This window comes from Eucyclogobius newberryi, unplaced genomic scaffold, assembly GCF_026437365.1.
Source record: "Eucyclogobius newberryi isolate DKJ021-1_F unplaced genomic scaffold, fEucNew1.0.hap1 SCAF_17, whole genome shotgun sequence".
NCBI lineage: Eukaryota > Metazoa > Chordata > Actinopteri > Gobiiformes > Gobiidae > Eucyclogobius > Eucyclogobius newberryi.
The window spans coordinates 21,401,680-21,421,463 of record NW_027315801.1 but is presented as its reverse complement, the minus strand read 5'-3'; the positions used below and the strand labels follow the sequence as shown (position 1 = coordinate 21,421,463).

The 19,784-nt window shown below is 41.2% G+C and overlaps 2 protein-coding genes across 2 annotated transcripts in view; one reads left to right on the top strand and one right to left on the bottom strand.

The window, feature by feature from the left end:
• Nucleotides 1-5,363, bottom strand: part of irak1 (interleukin-1 receptor-associated kinase 1) — a 14,185-nt gene extending 8,822 nt beyond the window's left edge. Inside the window, exons 1-3 of the mRNA XM_072449406.1 lie at nt 5,202-5,363; nt 4,469-4,636; nt 1,857-2,009 (exon numbers count right to left, since the gene is read on the bottom strand). Coding sequence (XP_072305507.1) covers nt 1,857-2,009; nt 4,469-4,636; nt 5,202-5,319 — 439 coding nt within the window. The 5' untranslated portion in view covers nt 5,320-5,363. The remainder of the gene's footprint in view (nt 1-1,856; nt 2,010-4,468; nt 4,637-5,201) is intronic.
• Nucleotides 5,364-8,407: 3,044 nt separating this feature from the next.
• On the top strand, nt 8,408-19,303 carry mecp2 (methyl CpG binding protein 2). The gene is made up of 6 exons (XM_072449405.1): nt 8,408-8,543; nt 10,154-10,358; nt 11,257-11,447; nt 11,522-11,715; nt 11,953-12,086; nt 14,802-19,303. Exons 1-6 carry the CDS (start codon nt 8,512-8,514, stop codon nt 18,471-18,473), a joined length of 4,428 nt encoding a protein of 1,475 aa, XP_072305506.1. The 5' UTR covers nt 8,408-8,511; the 3' UTR covers nt 18,474-19,303.
• The last annotated feature ends 481 nt before the right edge of the window (nt 19,304-19,784 follow it).

The window sequence follows — 19,784 nt, the reverse complement described above, 5'->3', positions numbered from 1 at the left end:
GTCAGTTAGACTGGTTGGACAACTCATGGGGCTGTAAAGCTTTAAAGCTCTGTACAATTAACTATAGACCAATACTTCTGCAAATTAATGTACAGCATACAAATCCATTTTAGTGAATTGCCTTATCCACAGCTGATAGTCTTTGATTAAAACGTATCAAAACGATGATGTCCGAGTGATCTATCGTAGATGTCTGACAAATGTAAAGAAGACCAAAGCACCTTAAATGTGATATGATGTCATAATCTCAGACAGCTGGCAGGGGCCTGTGTAACTATATTAGAGATTTACTGTCCTTGAAAGAGCAATTCACAAACATTGAACCATATCATTATTTGTTAGGGATTGGCTCCACAAACATGTCCTAACCCTAGCAATTAAACCTCTGAAGTTGAATAGCACTGCTTTCTGTTTAGTTTATTTATACTGGCAGAGAAGATGTTGAATTGTGTGCCGGTTTTGGTTTTATGTGGTTATAGCCAGTAAATACAGAGATATTAATCATAAACCACGTCAACTAACCAGCAATCAGTCAGTTAAACAATTCTACAAACTTTAAACTAAAGGCATATCTAGAACGTTGTTATTTCGTCGTTTCCCCTCAGGCCATATTCAAATCCAGGCATGTGGCAGAGGGCCAGACCAACACAATCCTTTTTAATCTATTATTTCAGTCATCTTTATTGAGGACACAAGTGCGGAGACATACCATAGCTAAGACAATTAAAAAAGAGAAAGAGTTCGCTCTAGTCGAATCGCTCATTCGTCCATATTAGAAAAGCTTCAGGGGTAGTAATCTGGACAATGTTGTTACTATAATAATTATCATCAAAAACATGCATTAAAACAAATAAGCTCTAGGTCGGCATTGATGTTTGGTTAAGATATAATTTCGGTCAAGTACTTTAGTCCTAGTTGGACTATGGCTGTCAACAAAAAAACAAAACAAAAAAACAGATACTATACATATTATACATTTATATATTAAAGAAAATAACATACTTTTTTAACTAACAGTTGATACACTGAACTCTAAATGACTTTAATAAAGCATAATGCACTTTATCATCTTATGCACTTTCTATTTGTCATTTCAAAAGTATTTCTTCTTAAGAATGAATTAAAATTATGTCTTTGCTGTTGTTGTTCAAAGTGTGATGTGGAAAATATTGCCCCATGGGACAATAAAGTTCTTATTTCCTTATAATCAATTATGGAGTTTGTGTATAGTGAGGACACTAAACTAGAGGATGTAAGTCAGATTTTAAGCCTGGTTTGTCTCTCTCTGAGGTTGGGGAGCTGTGTCCGAGTACCACTTCTAGTAACCAATTCTTCATTGTGGCACTTCTCATATCTATGGAGTCATTCTGCTACAACGGGTCACAGCTCCAAAACCTCAAATGGAATATTGTCGATTGTTGCTTGCAATCTACAGACAGCGCGTGTTGTGCAACCTTTGTCATTTATCATCATCACTACAATGATTGCAACAAACTCCTAACCTCCAGCTTGACCTGAAGAACTGTGAACATAGGCGTCAGTGGGCCTTTGAACACACAAGCGTTTCTTCTTTTCCTTTCACTCTGCAAAAGCGTGCATGCAGCGCCAGATGACCCAGCCTCATAGTTGTGGTTTGCTTTGTTCATGTGACGCTTGTAGGCTACAACTTATAGCAAATATTTCCTGGAATAAAGTGTGTCGTTCCTATTGTGAGTGTCAGATTGTTGTGATATCTGTGGTCGACATACTTTGTTTAACACCTCAAATGATTGTAAAATCCTCTAAATCAGGTATAGGCTTGGCCAAAGTCCTGGCTTTGCCCTCTTTGCAGTGCCTCGACACAAATGGAGAAGCACTCACCTGTGGCAGTGTCTCCACTGAAGACTGCCCAGATTCTGGGGGATTGGGTGGAGGTGGAGGTTTGGGTAGGACACGGTGAGGTGAGTTGAATCCTTCAGCAGACACTGAAGGCAGAGGAGTTACTGCAGGAGGAGGCAGTGAAGACACCCCTGGAAATAATACACATTTATAAAAAAAAATCAGTAACAATTAAAAAGTTTGTATCTAAAATAAATGTCATGGCGTTTTCTCATTGTTGAAAAATTCCCGCTGATCTTGAGCTGGGGAGATCCAAAGCTATTGTGAGGGTGGTTTGGAATGTCTGGCAGAAACCTCCTTCAACATGTTTTCATCTCGTCCTTGAAAGAGCTTCTCACAGATTACTGGGATGACTTTGACCATCAGCCTCAGAAAGCTTCTGGGCAACAGGGGGGATGAGGAGGATCTGCTCTAGCAGGACAGTGCCCATGTAATTTTAACTTTGGGTGAATTGTGTTTTAAACACTGTAAAGCACTTTGAATTGCAGTTTGTATGAATTGTGCATTATAAATAAATTTGATTTGATTTGATTTGAATGACACGCCTGTGTCCCATTCAAGATGCAGTCTGCACATGGCATTGTGCACTACATTTGTTGATGGTCAATAATGAATATATTTGTGGTTAGGTTCTCAATATTATTCAGATGAACGGTTTCTGGGATGTTGGTGTAAGAGTTAGGTTCGTGTGACATCAAAACATTCCATCAGCCAATACTATTTAATATAGGTGGTGGGCAGCTATATCGTGTTTATAGCATTTTTGTTGTAATACAATGAGTTCTTAGGTCTAGTCACTAAGAGAAATCCTCAGGTTCAACAATTTGTGAATTTTCCTTTTAGATATTTCATGGCAAAGTCCAATGAAATAAAACGGGAAATGTGACTTTTGCCTCCATCTGATTCTAGAACATGAAGGGACAAATTGGCTGCTTAGTCAGAATCAGATTTATTACCATTGTCGGAGAACACAAAAATCACAAACTAATTGACAATTTGTAAACATACAAGGAGGACCACCTACATTGACATTGATTACTTGGTCCACTTTCTCCAGAATATCAATATGGATTTGAGCAGCTTGGATGTTATTTTGTGTTGATTTGACCTGTCTAACTGCTGTGTGTTTTGTTCAGCGGAAGACAGACTTCATACCTCACCCAGACTCACACTTCACACTTCATTAACCTTTACTACTACTACTACTACTATTACTACTGTTACAACTACTGCCAAAATCTTTGCCTTTTGAGTAATCAAAACAATAGAAAGGATAAAAGTACATTGATAATGGTAAAAATAGCCAATAACATTCTAATACATAACAATTTAATGCTTAGTTTTTTTTTATCATTGTCTGAATCTGTGACTGAATGGTTAAAGGCAAGGCAAGTTTATTTGTAGAGCACATTTCATACACAAGGCAAGTCAAAGTGCTTCACACAGCAGGAAAAATGCATTAAAATCACAAAGAAATTACAGAATACAATAAAATTAACTAAATTAAAAATTATCAATCCAACTGATTGTCTAAACTAATAAAATCACAAACAAAAGAGAAGAGTGCAAAGAAAAAATCCTTTCAGTCATATGCGCAGCTAAACAAAACTGTTTTTAGCTTAGATTTGAACATTGTCAGAGTAGAAGCCTGTCTCACATCTTCAGGAAGACTGTTCCAGATTTTAGCTGCATAAAACTGAAATGCAGATTCCCCATGTTTATTCCTGACTCTGGGCACCAGCAGGAGGCCGGTCCCTGAGGTCCTCAGAGTCCGAGATGGTTCATATGGCACTAACATATCCAAGACGTACTTTGGTGCTAGGCCATGGAGAGACTTGTACACAAGCAGAGCTGCTTTAAAGTCTATTCTCTGAGCCACAGGGAGCCAGTGCAGGGACCTGAGAACAGGACTAATGTGATCATACTTCCTGGTTCTAGTCAGGACCCGAGCAGCAGCGTTCTGGATGTACTGCAGCTGTTTTACAACTCGTTTGGAGAGACCAGTGAGCAGGCCGTTACAGTAGTCTAATCTACTGGAGACAAACGCATGGATAAGTCTCTCTAAATCTGGTTTTGACACTATATTTTTGATTTTGGCAATGTTTTTTAGATGGTAAAAAGCTGCTGATGTTATTGATTTGACGTGGCTATTAAAGTTCAAGTCTGAGTCCATTATTACCCCCAGATTTCTAATTTGGTTTGTAGGTTTTAGAGCGAGACTCTGGAGGTGACCGCTAACACTTTCACTTTGTTTCTGTGGGCCAAAAACGATGATTTCAGTCTTACAAATAAATACAAATCTAATTCAGTATTGTTTTAATTTTTAAATTGTACAGGGTCTGGAAATGGCTGTCTTACCTAAATGTGACATTCTTGCACACAAAGTCATTAGAGGAATAAGAGGAAGTCACAGTAGGCTACTTTACAACCTTCTACCTGATATATTAAAAACAAACCGCACTGAAGTTGTTCTTATATTCCCTTTATGGCAGCCGTATTAAGTCAAAAAATTGAACGAAAGAAGAGGAGAAGAGTAAAGTAACACAAGCAGGAGTAGTAGCAGTAGTAGTAAGTTGTAAGTATGTCTCACAGTTGTTGATGATGTCCCGGGGCCACTGCAACTCCAGCCTCTGTAGCAGGTCCAGTAGTTGTCCCACGGATCCGTTCCTTTGCTGCCATTGCACCATCAGCCAGTCAGTGCGGTGCTTCTGCTTCAAGGCCGTTCGCATGTCTGTTTGGTCCTGGAGAACTTCTGACGCTGAAGCAGAGACAATGACACAGGAATTAACCAATAGCTAAACTTCAGCCTTAACTTCTTCCGGTTTGTTATGATGGAATTATTACGATTATATCTCATGTAATTATGATATTATGTTAATCTTGAAATGCCATAATTTAGAAAATCGTTCAGTTCAACATTTTGTATAGTTTTTCCGTTTTGATTAGTTAGGGTAGAATTCAGATTTTACGCTTAGGTGAAACTACAGCACACAATGTAGACTTGTGTTATGTAGTCCTTGTAGTTTTCTTCTGGTTAGGATATTCATTTAAGTCCATGGGATGCCTTGATTACTGTATCTGAAAGTTAATAAGTACAGGCTCCATGCTACAATGAATAACGGGTACTCTCTGTAAGTAAGTAATAATAAACCGGGTATAGCTGCTGGATTATGTTAATTTTAACCCAGACCAGCACTGAACAGGCAACAATAACTCTCAAAAAACTACGAAAGAACTTAAAAAGACATGGGGCCAATCTAAACGCATGAATGTTGGTTATTAACGTTCATCTATGATTCCGCGTGTTTGTTTTGTTGACTCACCAAACCTAGTCCAATCCTGGTCCGACAGCAAGTCCATGACCCGACAGAACTCAACGTGGACCGGGGACGACACCTTGTACAGCGGTAGAGCTCTGAGGTCCGCCCGGGCTGCGGCCATGGCACTGTCCGACGACCTCCGGAGCTCCCGCCGCGAGACAATCACGGGGGAGAAAAGGAGACCAGTTCGGCCGGGGTTACGGTGATATGCGACGTCCCCAGAACCCACCCGCTAGTGGGAAAAAAAAAAACACCTGGGAAAAACACTCGTGTCAAACTTTGCTTCCGCCGCCCACGAGCTACAGAAGTTCAGTGTGATGTGATGGGCTTCCGGTGACGTTCCTACAAAATAAAAGTAAAAGCCTGTTGCTGGTTGGGAAACACGAAAAACAAGAAAATAAAGCTTTCAACGGGCTAAAGTTGTAGTCTAGTCTTCATCTTAGCCTTGAAAACAAGGTGTCTCTGAATCACAAGTCTCTCAAGGAAATAATGACACTTTCACATTCACTCTGAACAACTGAAAAGGTCAGTGACGTGCTTCATTCACAAAGATGAAACCACGTCATACCCAAACTACAAGTCTACACAGAGAGGGAGAAAGAAAAGTGAAAAAGGAACTAGAGCAAGGATGTGTGTGCGTGTGCGTGTGTGTGTGTGTGTGTGTGCGTGTGTGTGTGCGTGTGTGTGCGTGTCTGTGTGTCTGTGTGTGTTTGGAAAGCAATGTTTAAAAAAAATACAAAATGAAGATAAGTTTGTTATATTAGGTTCGGGAGCAGGACCACACCCCTTTTCACGTTTCTTCCAGTGGCCACACTATTCAAGCACTCTACTCAATTACACCTGTGTTCAGGCTTCGTGCCCCTCTGTCCCACCCCTTCTTATTCTTCTGTTTAACTTTCAGACGGGGGCCAAGGCCGGGAGCCTACAGCCCTCATCAACTGAAGCCCCAACATATTTATTCTTCTCGTTTGTCAATAAATTATTTTGCATCAAACTTGGGGTTGTGGTCCTTGCTTGTGAATAGTTTAAAATGTCAAGCTTTATAGAGTTTTGTCACTGATACAGCAACATGTGGCTCAGTCTGGACTCTTGTCTCTTGTTTTCCACATGTCCTTTCACTCTGGTTCAGCCCATTGCAATTTAGAGTTCACTAAATAAAGAAACAAGAACGTTACTAAAGAAGTTAGTTATAATGCATACCTGGTCTGGACTGAAGCTGCTGCGCTCATCTCCTGAAACATAGAAAGAGTGAAATTAATCTCAATGCTTTATTGACACACAATGCCTGTTTAAGCCTGAACAGACACAACCTCCCCTCACCTCCAGTTATGATGGACATCACTAACAACCCCTCTCCAAAGAGCACAGCATATACATGTATCCACATAGCACTTCTCATAATGTTATTTTTAAACTAAGCTGATACTAGTTTGTCACAATATGTATCGTTACTGGGTGATGTCAAACCGGATGCCACTATTTTACCCCAAAGATGTCAGGTGAATGGACATTGACAAATACATTGTTTGTGGACTGTTGGGATAATTCTCCTTCGTTCTCCAGAGGAGGCCTCGCATGACCTTTTATCACCCAGTCTCTTGGTCTCCTCTCTTCCCAATTCTTTTGGTTCCTGTGGTGGCTGTTCTCAAATGATGACTGAACTCAGATCTCTTTCTGTATTTAATAAAGTTCAATAATCCAGGTAGTTTACAAGATGCAATCAAGGGAGAGATGGAATCGCGTCTGTCCTACACCTCCGCAATCTCACCTCTGCCCTTTACATCACAAAAGTTACATCCTATCCTTGGCGAAGCCCCCCGAGGGGCAGGGCTCACCCTATGTGGATCAATCAGTCTATGTGTGTGTGTAATTCGACACTCGTCAGACCTATCTGTTTTACAACCATGTGTTTCAAGACCTACATGTCGGGTGTCCGCGTGCGTGTGTGTGTGTGTGTGTGTGTGTGTGTGGTGCAATACAAATACATCAAACAATATAATTATCTCAACAGGACTCAATTCCATAAATAATTATCGGTTCAATATTTGTGGATTTTCCGTTTCAATATTTCTTTAAACAAATGCAAATCTTCATAGTTAGACATATAGGCCTGACCCATCTGAAACTATAATATCATCAAATTGTAGAACATAAACACATTTTGAACAGTAGCGAACTGTGGCACTCAATTAAAACAATGAAACTGATAATTTCTTACTTAACTTAATTTTTAAGTCTTCAAAATGCCTAATGTCAGATTAGGTGATATACTGAATATCAGGAGGACTTACTCATAGTCCAGATCTTTGCGTCAGATTGAAATAATTAAAAGGGAAGTGAGAGACGTCAGTCAAAAGAAAAAAAGCCAGAGCTTCCTCTTTGAGCTAAATATTTCAAAACCGACAAAATATAAAATAGTTTTATCCTATCACTAGGAACTTGCATAAACAAGGCCAATAATATGGTAAAGCCGAAAATTACATCTTAATTTAATGTGCATATTTAGAAATAGGCTTATAGGCCGTTAAGCACCTGAATACTCTCTGCTTCCTCCTGCTGGGTTCAGTGCAGCACAAGTTTAGAGATTTCGCACTTAAATGATTTCATTCACAGAACACAACATTAAGTAGATAAGACTTAATATGCTTACACCAGAGATAAATGTAGGCTATCTCACTTTCATAGTCTATATTGATCAATTGTAATTTTAAGAACCATCATTCAAGTGACCTGTTCCATAAAATCATACATAAAACCTAAAGATTAAACCTGTGCTTTACTAGGCAATGTGGGTGAAGTGCCTTGCCTAAAGACACACCATTTCCTCTAGCCATCCCACTGTGGCACCTGGTGTTCCAGCGGTCTCCAATCCAAGTACAAACCACTAGTACGTACTAGTTAATTCCATTTTAACTCAATTTTAAAAGCATATTGGAACAATATATTATACAAAATTTGACAAATGAAATTGTAAACTGCTTTTTTTTTGTAAATAAAATCATATTCTCTGAGCTCTGTAATTATTATGTAGGATTATTAGGCAAAACATTTCAAAACAAGATCCTGAATGTTTTCATTGAACCCGACAGATTTAGGGGCCCGGTTAGATGGGTTTGCCTTATCTGGCGGGGGCCCAGGTCTCGCGAAACTACACAGTGTTAATAGATCCGCGCACTGTCCACATACAAGCGGTGACGTCATGTGTGTGATCTCGCGAGGCTTGAGATGGAAATGGAGTTTAAGGGGGCGGGGTGCAGCAGAAGAGCGCTGAGATGTTTGGCTTTTTTATGCAAAATTATTTATTTAAATAAAAATGGCCGCCGCGGAGAGCGGAGAGGAGAGAATGTAAGTGTTTTAATCTATTCTATGACCATTTCGGTCCCGTTGCTTCTTGCTGCGCACCTCTGCGTTTCGTGCGTTTTATTCCAGTTAAAGTGCGTTGGTTTTTGGCTCAGCCTGTCTCAGTAGAGCGGGGTTAGCGCCAATACGTCACCAACTCAAGCTTTGTTCGTACTTTAGCGCTGCTGTTGTGACCGTGGGGCGGACCAGAGCCGAGGAAGCAGCGGGCTGTCGGTGCGCCCTGCCCGGGCCTGACCTCCGCAGAGCCTCGGGGGAAGCACCGCGGCTCTGGGGCCGTCATCTGCGTGAGAGCAGGAGTAGGCCGTATCCGACCCATGCTCGATCCGCCCCTCTGTATCACTCAGCTAGCGGAGGGTTGGCCCGGTTACATTGGAATAGCCAAGTAGGACGCACAAACACCGTGGCCTGAGCGCACCTGAGCGCAGCCCGGGCACAGTGTGCACGGGGGAGTGTCACCAACGTGATGTAGCACTATTATTGAGCCGCCAGTGACGGCTCTGTCCTGTTTAAAGCAGTCAAAACTAAGTAAATACACCACAGAAACACACACAGCCATCGCGCGAAAAGCTAGCAAAGTCTAACTCTGTTGTCGGTGATGTAGCTAACACTATAATACAGGTGGTTTTGTTTATTTCCATTACATGTGCCCACATTATCGATAAGGGGATTCCTCTCATTTGCTCAGCTTTAAAAAGACGGCTTTAACCTCATCAACCTACAGTGTTTCCCATTAAGGGACTAGGGCGGCCCCTTATAATCGCTGAAATCGCTGAAACAAGCCAAGCAATAACGTTTTTTTAAAATGACACTTATTGCTTGTTGTATTACCACAAATATATAGAGTTAACTTTATTTAATCAGTCCTTATAGTATAAAGGCAATAAGTAACATGTTTAATAAAATTATGCAAATAAGGACATCACCCATAGTCCCAATATAAACCAGACTGCGTTTGCCCCCAAAACTACGGGTTATTCTGATGTTAAAAGTCAGTTCGCATTAACAATAGATTAGTAAAGCACATGTTTGATGACCCAGTTTATAAGTGATCAAAAACGTGAATATACAGTAATAGATAGACATGGGTAATCTTCGTGGATTTACTGTTCAGTCATAAAAATAAATCTCTTGACCTTTGGCGATTGGAGATTTTTATTACAACTCCAAAAGATGATTTTATATCAAATCTAATACTTTATCTACCGCTCGGTGGTCGAGTGGATGGCACTTATGCCAGGCTCCATGTGCAGCCGAGTTATTTTGATTCTGGCTCTGACAAGTTGCCGGACGTCTTTTCTTATCTCATCCCAATTTCACACTAAACTGTCCTGTCCAATAAAATCTACAGGCCCAAAAAAAAAAATCCAGTTTAAAATTCTTAATTCTGTCTTGTTTTGTTGTACTCTGGTAAACTTCCTGTTAGAAATGTCTTGTGTTGATGTGTGAAGTCAAATGGAACTAGGTCAAACAGGTGCAGCCTTCTCTGCCCCCACAGTTACTGAGTGACAATATGTTTTCAAGCTTACAAATTAAACTAAATAATAATAATAATAATGAATGCATAGAAGTTAATGTATGCAAAACCTTTCTTCTAGGGAGGAAAGTGCAGGTGAAGCAGAGGAGACACCAGAGCCGTCGCCCAAAGAGAAAGCAAGTTCCCACAGTAAAACCAAGAAGAATCGAAAAGAACGACAGGAGACTGGACATGAAGATCCTCCTGCACCCACCAGCCAAACTATTTCTACTGCAACTTCTACTACTATGACTATAGCAGCAACAGGAGAAACACAGAGCCAAGAGGTCAGAAGGCAATAGGGTTGTGTGTTTTATAGTTCATTTCACACATTCCTTTTACAATGATTACTATATAGACTGTTCAACATTTTCAACATTTAAATTATTTGCTCATTAGCACATGAACAAATATTTGTACAATTGCCCATGTTCTTATTGTTAAACGCAATATCGTATTCCATGCCCATGTAGTTTTTGAGATTTGAGCTATAGCTGCACACACTAGTGTTTGTAAACAAGGCACCACTGGGTGCAGTGCACTCACATGAGTTCACTCAACACATGCGCAGTGAAGGAACTGTAATACTTAAACCGGTCTATTGGGGGTACTGTGCCACAGAATGACACCAAAATAAAGACTCCAGATTACCAGTACATGGGGAACGCAAACAGCAGTGGATATGATTATTATGATTATTATATGAGTATTATCTTCTTGACTTAATGTAACTAAAATATGCCACTTTATTTTTTTTATTTTATATTATTATTTTTCAACAAGAAAGTAGAGTACATAGTATCAGTACAATATTATAACATCCTCCTCGGCTCAGAGCCTCACGAGCCCTTGAGGGGTCCCAAACCCACTTTGGGAACCACTGCTTTAGATTGAAGGCTTTATTGTTGAAGTCTAATTCAGAGAACAGATATATCAGTCCAAAAAAGTGATATAAGAGTGGCTTTCTCATATATGGCGGATCGGAGTAAAGATCTACTACTCACTTTCATTACATTGGGAGCAGGTGAGGTTGCAAATACGGAAAGATGTTAACCATATCTTGAATAGTGTCCACTACTAGATCGGATCTCAAATATATCCTTCTGAGACGAGGATGAAACAGACCTACAATAAAAATACCATGTCTCCTAACAGCCTTATTCCCTTTCTCACCTGTTTATTCAGGAAACCGAGGCAGGCCCCTCAGATTCAGAGGCAGGCCCCAGCTCAGCAGCCTCTCCCCGACAGAGGCGCTCTGTGATCAGGGACCGAGGGCCTCTTTACGACGACCCCACGCTTCCAGAAGGATGGACCCGCAAACTCAAACAGAGGAAGTCTGGGCGCTCTGCAGGGAAGTTCGATGTCTACCTGATCAAGTAAGACACAGAAAGGGGAGCCTTGTTAGACGTTTACAAACTCGACTCATAATGTATTTCCTTTTATTCATCAGCGCGGAGGGAAAGGCGTTCCGGTCAAAAGTGGAGCTTACGGCTTACTTCCTAAAAGTGGGAGATACAACTACAGACCCCAATGACTTTGACTTCACGGTAACTGGAAGGGGAAGCCCGTCACGGAGAGAGAAACGGCCTCCAAAGAAACCTAAAGCAGTCAAACCAACTGGGAGAGGCAGAGGAAGGCCTAAAGGTACTCGAGTCACTCACCCTAGAGAAGGAGTTTTGTATTGTAATAACCAAAATTACAAATGGTTATAAATTGTAAAATTAGAAAAGGTTTCTCTTGTGAAGCTTGTCTGTATGGTAGCAATAACCCAGACTTTAGTTTGGTTATACAAGTTATTTAATGTTTACTGTTTTATCTCTAGATTACATAATTAGTTTTACCAGAAATTGCTTATTACAATAATTGGTTTCTGTTGTCTAGGAAGTGTAAAAATGCGTCAGGCCACAGAGGGCGTGGCCATGAAGCGTGTGGTGGAGAAAACTCCAGGCAAACTCCTGGTGAAGATGCCGTTTGGAAAAGACCCGGCAACACCAAGCACTTCTGCTGCATCAAAGGTGAGGTCAAAGGCAATTAAACATGATGTTTTATGCCAGACAGGTATGACAAAGGGAGGGTTAAAGTGACAAAAACTATCTAACTAGTTTTTATTATCCTGATGACAGTATTTGAACAGTATGGCAATCAACAAGAAATGTGCTAAAACAGTGGTTCTCAAACTTCACAACTACCACAAAGAAACTATATGGCCTCCAAGACAGGACAATTCTAGATCTAAACCAGGGCTAAACAAGCACAGTCCCAAAAGAGGACAAAATGTTGTTTTTTTAATCGGCTGTTTTTGCAACCATTTTAATTAATTTTAAGTACCGTATATAAGTACATACATGATATGGAAAAAGAACAATCTTTCCAAAACAACTGTTGCAGTATTGGATAATAATATAGTAAATGTTTATGTTCCATATACTTTATATCAGGACATAACATGTGTATAACAATATGTAGAGAGCTGCAATACTCCTCCAAGTCACTTCACGTACCTTGCGTCCAGTGTTCATGTACACTGGTGTATAATGTGCCTCTTTGTGTGGGCAAATATGGGACAAGTTGCGAATGGAAATTAGCCCATAGCTACAATCCAGCGTGTAAAATTACAGCATATCAAGTACACTGCCTGTCCAAGAAAAAGATCACCACAGACAAAAAGGCAAGTGCTCTAATGTCGGTGTAATCCCTCATTCGTCCAGGCGTGTTCCATAGTAGAAAAAGCTTCAGTTGTAGTCATCTGGACTCAGTTTGAAAAAATAGACGTTTCGACTCTCATCCAAGAGTCATTGTCAAACTGAGTCCAGATGACTACAACTGAAGCTTTTTCTACAAGTGCTCTAATATTTTGTAGGACAACCTTTAGTTTTGAATACAGCACACATTCGCTGTGGCATACTTTCAATAAACTGCATTATTCAAATATTTATTTCCATCCAATGTTGCATTATTTTTCACTAGTTGATCTTGTATTGATGATGTGAGAGAGTGACCACTGCACAAAGCCTTCTCCAGCTCGTCCCAATCTCTCACTGGGGTTCAGATCTGTAGTACATTAGTTTCTGCTTCTTCTTAGATGGTTTTCTCTGCTTAAAGCCAATGATTTGACCCTTCTCAAACATATTGTCATCTTTTCCAAGACCACAGGATTTGTCTTTCCACATGGTTGTTTCAGAAATGAGAAGCCACTCACTGGATCGGTTGGGTTTAAATATCGTATTGCAGGTGAAAGATCATCACCTGCATCACCTTATTTGAATCCGAGTGGTGACTTTCTTTTGGACAGGCAGTGTATGTTGTCTTCTATCCATCTTCTTCCCCTTATCCGGGAGCCGGGTCTCGGGGGCAGCAGTCTAAGCATCCCAAGCATTTTAAGTATCCCAAAGAGTTTCCAGGCCAGCCAAAAGACATAGTTCCTCCAGTGTGTCCTGGGTCTTCCCCGGGGCCTCCTCCCAGTGGGACGTGTCCAGAACTCCCAGGGAGGCATCCAGGATGCTGCGGAACAAATGCCCGAGCCACTTTATTAGGCTGCTCTCGACATGAAGTTCCTCTCGTGTGACTGAGCTCTTCACTCTATCTCTAAGGGAAGAGTGAGCTTGGCCGTTCAATCATTTCCCAAAGTTGACCATTAGGTGAGAATAGAAATCTAAATTGACCGGGAAATTGACGAGTAATTGACTGGTATATTCAGAGCTTTATTCAATTCAATTTATTTTTGTAACGCCTGAAATCAGAGTGCTTGCCTCAAAGGGCGACAATGATAACAGATCAAACAATTTGCATAGGGACTTGGCAATGTCCCAGCATCTTGTGTCCTTAGACAAATGTCGCAAGATCCCCTGTCCTTAGACCCTCCTTCTCGTCAAGGCCTTTTGACTCCTTCACCACAACCGTACCCCAGAGAGTATATTTTAAAAGCAGCACTTTTTGACAAAATGAGCCCGATGTGCAGTGCTTGCATCTTTATAATAAATATTTAATCTCTCAAACCCGGAAGTAAGAGGCCAAAGCAGTGCTCTGTTTGACTAAGCCCAGTGTCATTTAGCTCTTTCTAAAACCATGCAGAACCCCGAAAAGTAATGCATGTGAATATTAACGGGTGCCTAAGGGTTTGGGAGCGCTAAGAACTAGTTAGATAGATTTAAAATGCATACTTTCTCCTTTCACGGTTTTAAAATCCGGTACCCCAACTTTAAATTATAAAGAAGACAGTACTCCTCCATAGTTTGCCATTGCATGTGGTGTTAATGAACATAATTTAAAAGGCAACATCAATTTCACTACAGTTTTTTTTTTTTGGGCCGTGGCTGCAGAGCTGCGGCGCGGTCAAATGGTCCAGCAGTTTCAGGAGCCGCAGCAGTGCCATATAGCCTCATGGCTAACCCTAACCTTAACCTTAACCCTAACCCTGACCCTAACCCGGCGCGGTCAAATAGCGCAGCAGTTTCAGGAGCCGCAGCACAAAATAACACGGCAGTTTTGGCCGCGCGCCGCGGCTCTGTAGACACACCCTTTTTTTTATTGTCAAGAAATACATGTATATAATGTTTTATTGCCATACATACATACACCTGACCAAGACCCTGGCTTATATACGGCATACTGCACTGAGTTTTACCTAAGCCTCTTTGAAGCATGGGTCAAACTCTGAGAATACATTTTCCCAGGGGAAAAAATAAATCTGCCCTAATCTTGATGTCCTTTCTGTTCCTCTTCTTCTCCAGGTGACACATTCTGCCGTAGCACCTGCTAAAAAACGTCCTGGCAGGAAGCGAAAAGCAGAACAGGATCTCCCTCCACAAACGGCTCCGAAAAAACGAGGGAGAAAACCAGCCTCTACGTTAACCACATATAAAGTAGCCACAACATCCCTCTCCTCCGGACCTCCCCCCAGTACCTCCTCCTCAGCTGGAAGTTACACCACAGCCGCCATCTTAGCTGCTGAGGCCAAACGCAAAGCAGTTAAAGAGTCTTCCATGAAAACTACTGTACAAGAAACTGCCCTGCCAATAAAAAAACGCAAAACCAGAGAAACTGTCGAGGAGATCGAGAGTGTGCCTAGTCTGGACACCAGTGCGCAGAGAGAGAAAGGGTCTGCTATGCCACCAGAAGGTAGTACTGAAGAGGAAGCTACATCGTCAATCCAGTCTTCTGAGCAAAGTAAACCGCAAAAACAGTTATCGAGTTCAGAGACAAGCCACTCCCACAAACATAAACCCCATAAATGCAGAAAGCGCAAGGAGAAAAGTGAAACGGAGGAAGAGGGGAAAAAAAGAAAATATGAACAAGATAGTAGCAGTAGCAATAGCGGTAGCATAAAAAAAACAAAAAGGCACAAACACAAAGAAAGAACCCCACACAAACATCACCATCACCACCACCACCATCACCACCACCACCACAGACATAAACAAGAGTCTCCAACTTCAGAGCAACCTACAGCTGCAGCTGCTGCTGCTACAACTACTACGAAAGAAACCTTGCCCAGTCAGTCAGTCAAATCTGAACCTTCCAAAGGTGAAGCTAAAACGATGCCTCAATTAAAACCAGAATCACACCTTATAGTGGCGCCATCCACACAGTCACAGCCAAGACCCACACAAGAACAAGAATCTTTTACTTCTAGCCAGTCAAATGTAGAGTCTTCCCAATCAAGTTTGCAAACGATAAAAAAAAACATAACTGATTTAACAGTGCAATCAGAAAAGCCCATTAAATTGCAAGAACGGTTAAAAGACCAGTTGCCAATCCCTAAGCATCCAAGAACACAAGCTCAACCTCAAAGTTCCAATCTCCAAGGGCAGTCAAGTTCGCTGTCCCCTCCTAGTAAGAAAGATAATTCCCAAAGTTCAAACCAAGTCCAGGTTACACATACAACAACCTTGTCACTTCCTATGAAGCATGTTTCAACCCAAGCAAAACCACAAAGTCCCAGTACGTCTCAAGTCCCATCTACTCAATCGCAGCGTCAAAGTCCCAGCCAAGTCCAAATGTATTCATCATCTTCTCCTGTAAAACATGTCCAAATCCAAACTAAACACACAGCACATAGTCCAAGTCATCAAGTTCAATCACCTGATCCAAGTTCACCATCCTCCTCCAAACATGTTCAAATACAAGCAAAATCAGAGCCTCAAAATCCCCCACAACCTCAACTTCCACACGAATATCCAAGACCCCAGTCCACACCTTCTAAGCCAATAAAACAATCAGGACAGCAGTCAGGTCAACCCACTGGTCAGCCTCCAACTCAATGTAGTGTCTCTCCAAGCAGCCAAACATCTGGTCCAGCTGATTCAAGACAGCAATCCCAGCATCCCAGCTCGATTCAAGCTCAGTCTACAACCCTGTCAGCTTCTACTACGCAAACAACTCAAGCAAAGCCAGAATGTCAGTCCACTGGTCAGCTTCCAACACAGTCTATATATTCAAGTAGCCAATCCCCATTTGGTAGACAAAGTACAACTCCTATTGGACAACAATCACAGCTTCAAAGCTCAACACAAGTTCAGGCGACAAGTTCCCAGTCAAGGGCACAAAGTCAATCAACTGGCCAGTCACCAACCCGGACAGCTTATCCAACTTCTCCACCTTCCTCATGTCGACAACCTCAAATAAAAGCTGAGGCCCCGTCTAGTTTGCCCACACCGTCACCCCAGAGTAGGCATGCATTATCCCATCAACGCCCGCCACAGCATATTCATTCTCAAAGTTTCAGTCATTTGCAAGGTCATTCTGCCCATTTTGCTGCTAGTAAACAAATCCAAACTCAAGCAAGATCTCAACCTCAAAGTTCTACTCAAGTCCAGTCCAAGAATCAAACATCTGTTAAAACTGTGTCAATGCAATCTCAATTACCTGGCCAAACGCATGCTCAGTCAATGCTTCCAGGTTCTTCTTATACGCACGTATCTCATTTACAAAGGCCTCAAAGTCAAGTTCAGTCCAAGCCGCTATCACCTCTTACTAAGCATGCGTCTATCCAGCCTAAAGTGCAACCGCAATATCAGAGCTCTACACAAATTCCCACTATGCATGCAAGTTTACAATCCCCACTAAGCAGGCATGTTCCCATACAACCAAGACTATCTTCTCAGGCACAAAGTTCAAGTCATGTACAAATTTCTACTCAAAAAATGCAACCTGCTAGCAATCAAGTCCAGCAGAAGACACCATTTCATTCTCAAACACATTCACAAGCATCAACTTTGTTGCATGTTTCACCCTCTCAGACAAGGCTTTCAACTATTCCAAGTCAATCTACAGGAATATCACAAACTTCAGTTCAGCAAAGGTCCATCTCTCAGTTACAAACTCAACTCAAGTCGCCAGTGGTACAGTCTCAAGCTCAAAGTAGACCTATGATGCAATCTCAGATTCTACCACGACCGTTGAATCAACAGGGAAGATCTCAAAATCAGACCCAGATTCAACAAAGGCTAGCAACACAGCCACTAACTCAACAAGGATCATCAGAATTACAAGTTCGGTCAAATCAGGGGCAAATTCAAGTTAGAATTCCCACCCAAACACCAGGAACAATAGGTCAGACTGTTTCACAAGTTCAACAAAGAGTATCTTCCCAGCAAACTAAACCATCTTACCAGTTTCAACAACCTAGGATGCCTTCACAAAATCAGCAATTGGATTTACAATCCAGACAGCAATCCCAATCACAATTAAGGACAAATTTCCAATCACAACTTTCACAACATTCCCAGCAAACTTCATCAAGAAGCGCTACCACATCTGTTCAACAATCCCAAGCTAAAACACATGGCCACTTGCAGTCACAAGCAAGAATACCATCGCAGTTTCCGGCACAATTGTCCAAAATAGAAAGCAATCAATCTCAGACCCCTCAAACCATGGCTAGGACTTTAGCCCAAACTCTGCCGCAGCAACCGCATTCTCGGAATCTACCGCCAACTCAGTCCTCCCCAAATCTTCAACAAGTAATATCTCAAAGCAGAATGTCACCGTCTCAGTCCCAATATCTGACTGCGCAAAGGCAAATCCAGAGAGCAACACAAGTCCAAACACAAATAACAAGGTCACCCATACAACAGTTAGCACCACACAGATCACCACGAAACATTGAGAGATCAAATTTGGTCCAAGTGCAGACACATCTGAGTGATCAACCACAAGATTTGAGCACGACGAGGCCACGAAATCGAGACGAAAGTGTGACGTTGGAGGGCAGAGGGAATTTAGGAGGCGAAAGAGGAGCGAATAATGCTTCTGCATCTGGAGTTAACAGGAAACGATCCGAACCAGAAGGAGCTGGGGACGGCAGGGAGCACACAGACATTGTGGCGCAGTCGGGAGTGCCTTGCCCTAGCCGTGAGGAGGCTGTGGAGACCCGGACTGCAGTTAGCGAAAGGGTCAGCTGATTATACATGACATAAGAGGATTACTGCAAAAAAAGATTCTGAATTTATTCTGAATATTCTGATTTGAGTAGTTTTAAGTTGGATACATTTGCTTGATTGTACAATTGAGCCCAGAACATTATAGCAGGAATAGAACCTTTTGAGGCAAAATGAGCTACTCCTGTATTAAGTATTTCACTTACCCAACTTTTTTTTGTTTAAAATAACAAGAAAATATATCCATCTTTTTCTACAAATCTTCAAATAAGATAGGCCTTATAAATGAGTCAAAACTACTCAAATCAAGTCATTTTTGCAAATAAAGAGATTCCCTTTTGCAGTTTGGGACTTGTCCGAGCAATTGTCAAGAGCAGGTTTACTGTTTTTACACTGTTTATGGAATGTAAGGATTCATCGCACAAAGTTTGGTGATCTGTCGTAGCTTCCTTGCCAACATTTGAATCAAAAGAAGATTTGAAATCAAATATGGAAGAGCTCTCGACAACGAAGATGTGAGTGATTTTTTTTTTAAGGAAAACTGAAATTTTAAAAAGTGTTTTAAAAAAAAAAGGTATGTGTGTGTGTATATATACTCATAAGGCAGCTGTTATGTCCCGCTAGTCTCTGGGTTTTGGGGGGGTAGTAGTGAAAAAAACAACGCTCAATAATACTCTGCTTCCGGATAATAACATAACATTTTCATTTTGTACTTTTTACAGCTTTAAAGCAGAACTCAGTTACTGCACTACCGTGAATAATGTCTAGTTTACTCATGATTCCCTGATTGACTTTACTTTTCCCCATTCTGTATATCAGTGCATTTTTATGTTTTTAATATTTAACTGCTTTCACGAAAACAGAAAACCTAAAAAAAAAATAAAAAATAAAGATAATATTTGTGTTTTTGTCCAAGAAACAGGAGGGGGGGCATCTGCAGGACACAACATTTCACACTCACAAGGACTGTTAAACTCTTTTAGATGGAGACATTTGCAGAGTTCTGCTTTAAGGAGGTATTGACTGGCAGTCTCTTTCTGTCTGTGCTGCTAGTTGTCGGTGTAATCCCTCATTCGTCCAGGCGTGTTCCATAGTAGAAAAAGCTTCAGTTGTAGTCATCTGGACTCAGTTTGAAAAAAATAGACGTTTCGACTCTCATCCAAGAGTCATTGTCAATAAAAGAATTTAGATCGAGAACTCCGATATTAATACTGTTCTGTGGTAAGACCCACCCATTGGGCGGAGCCTTACTGATAATTCTTTTATTGACAATGACTCTTGGATGAGAGTCGAAACGTCTATTTTTTTCAAACTGAGTCCAGATGACTACAACTG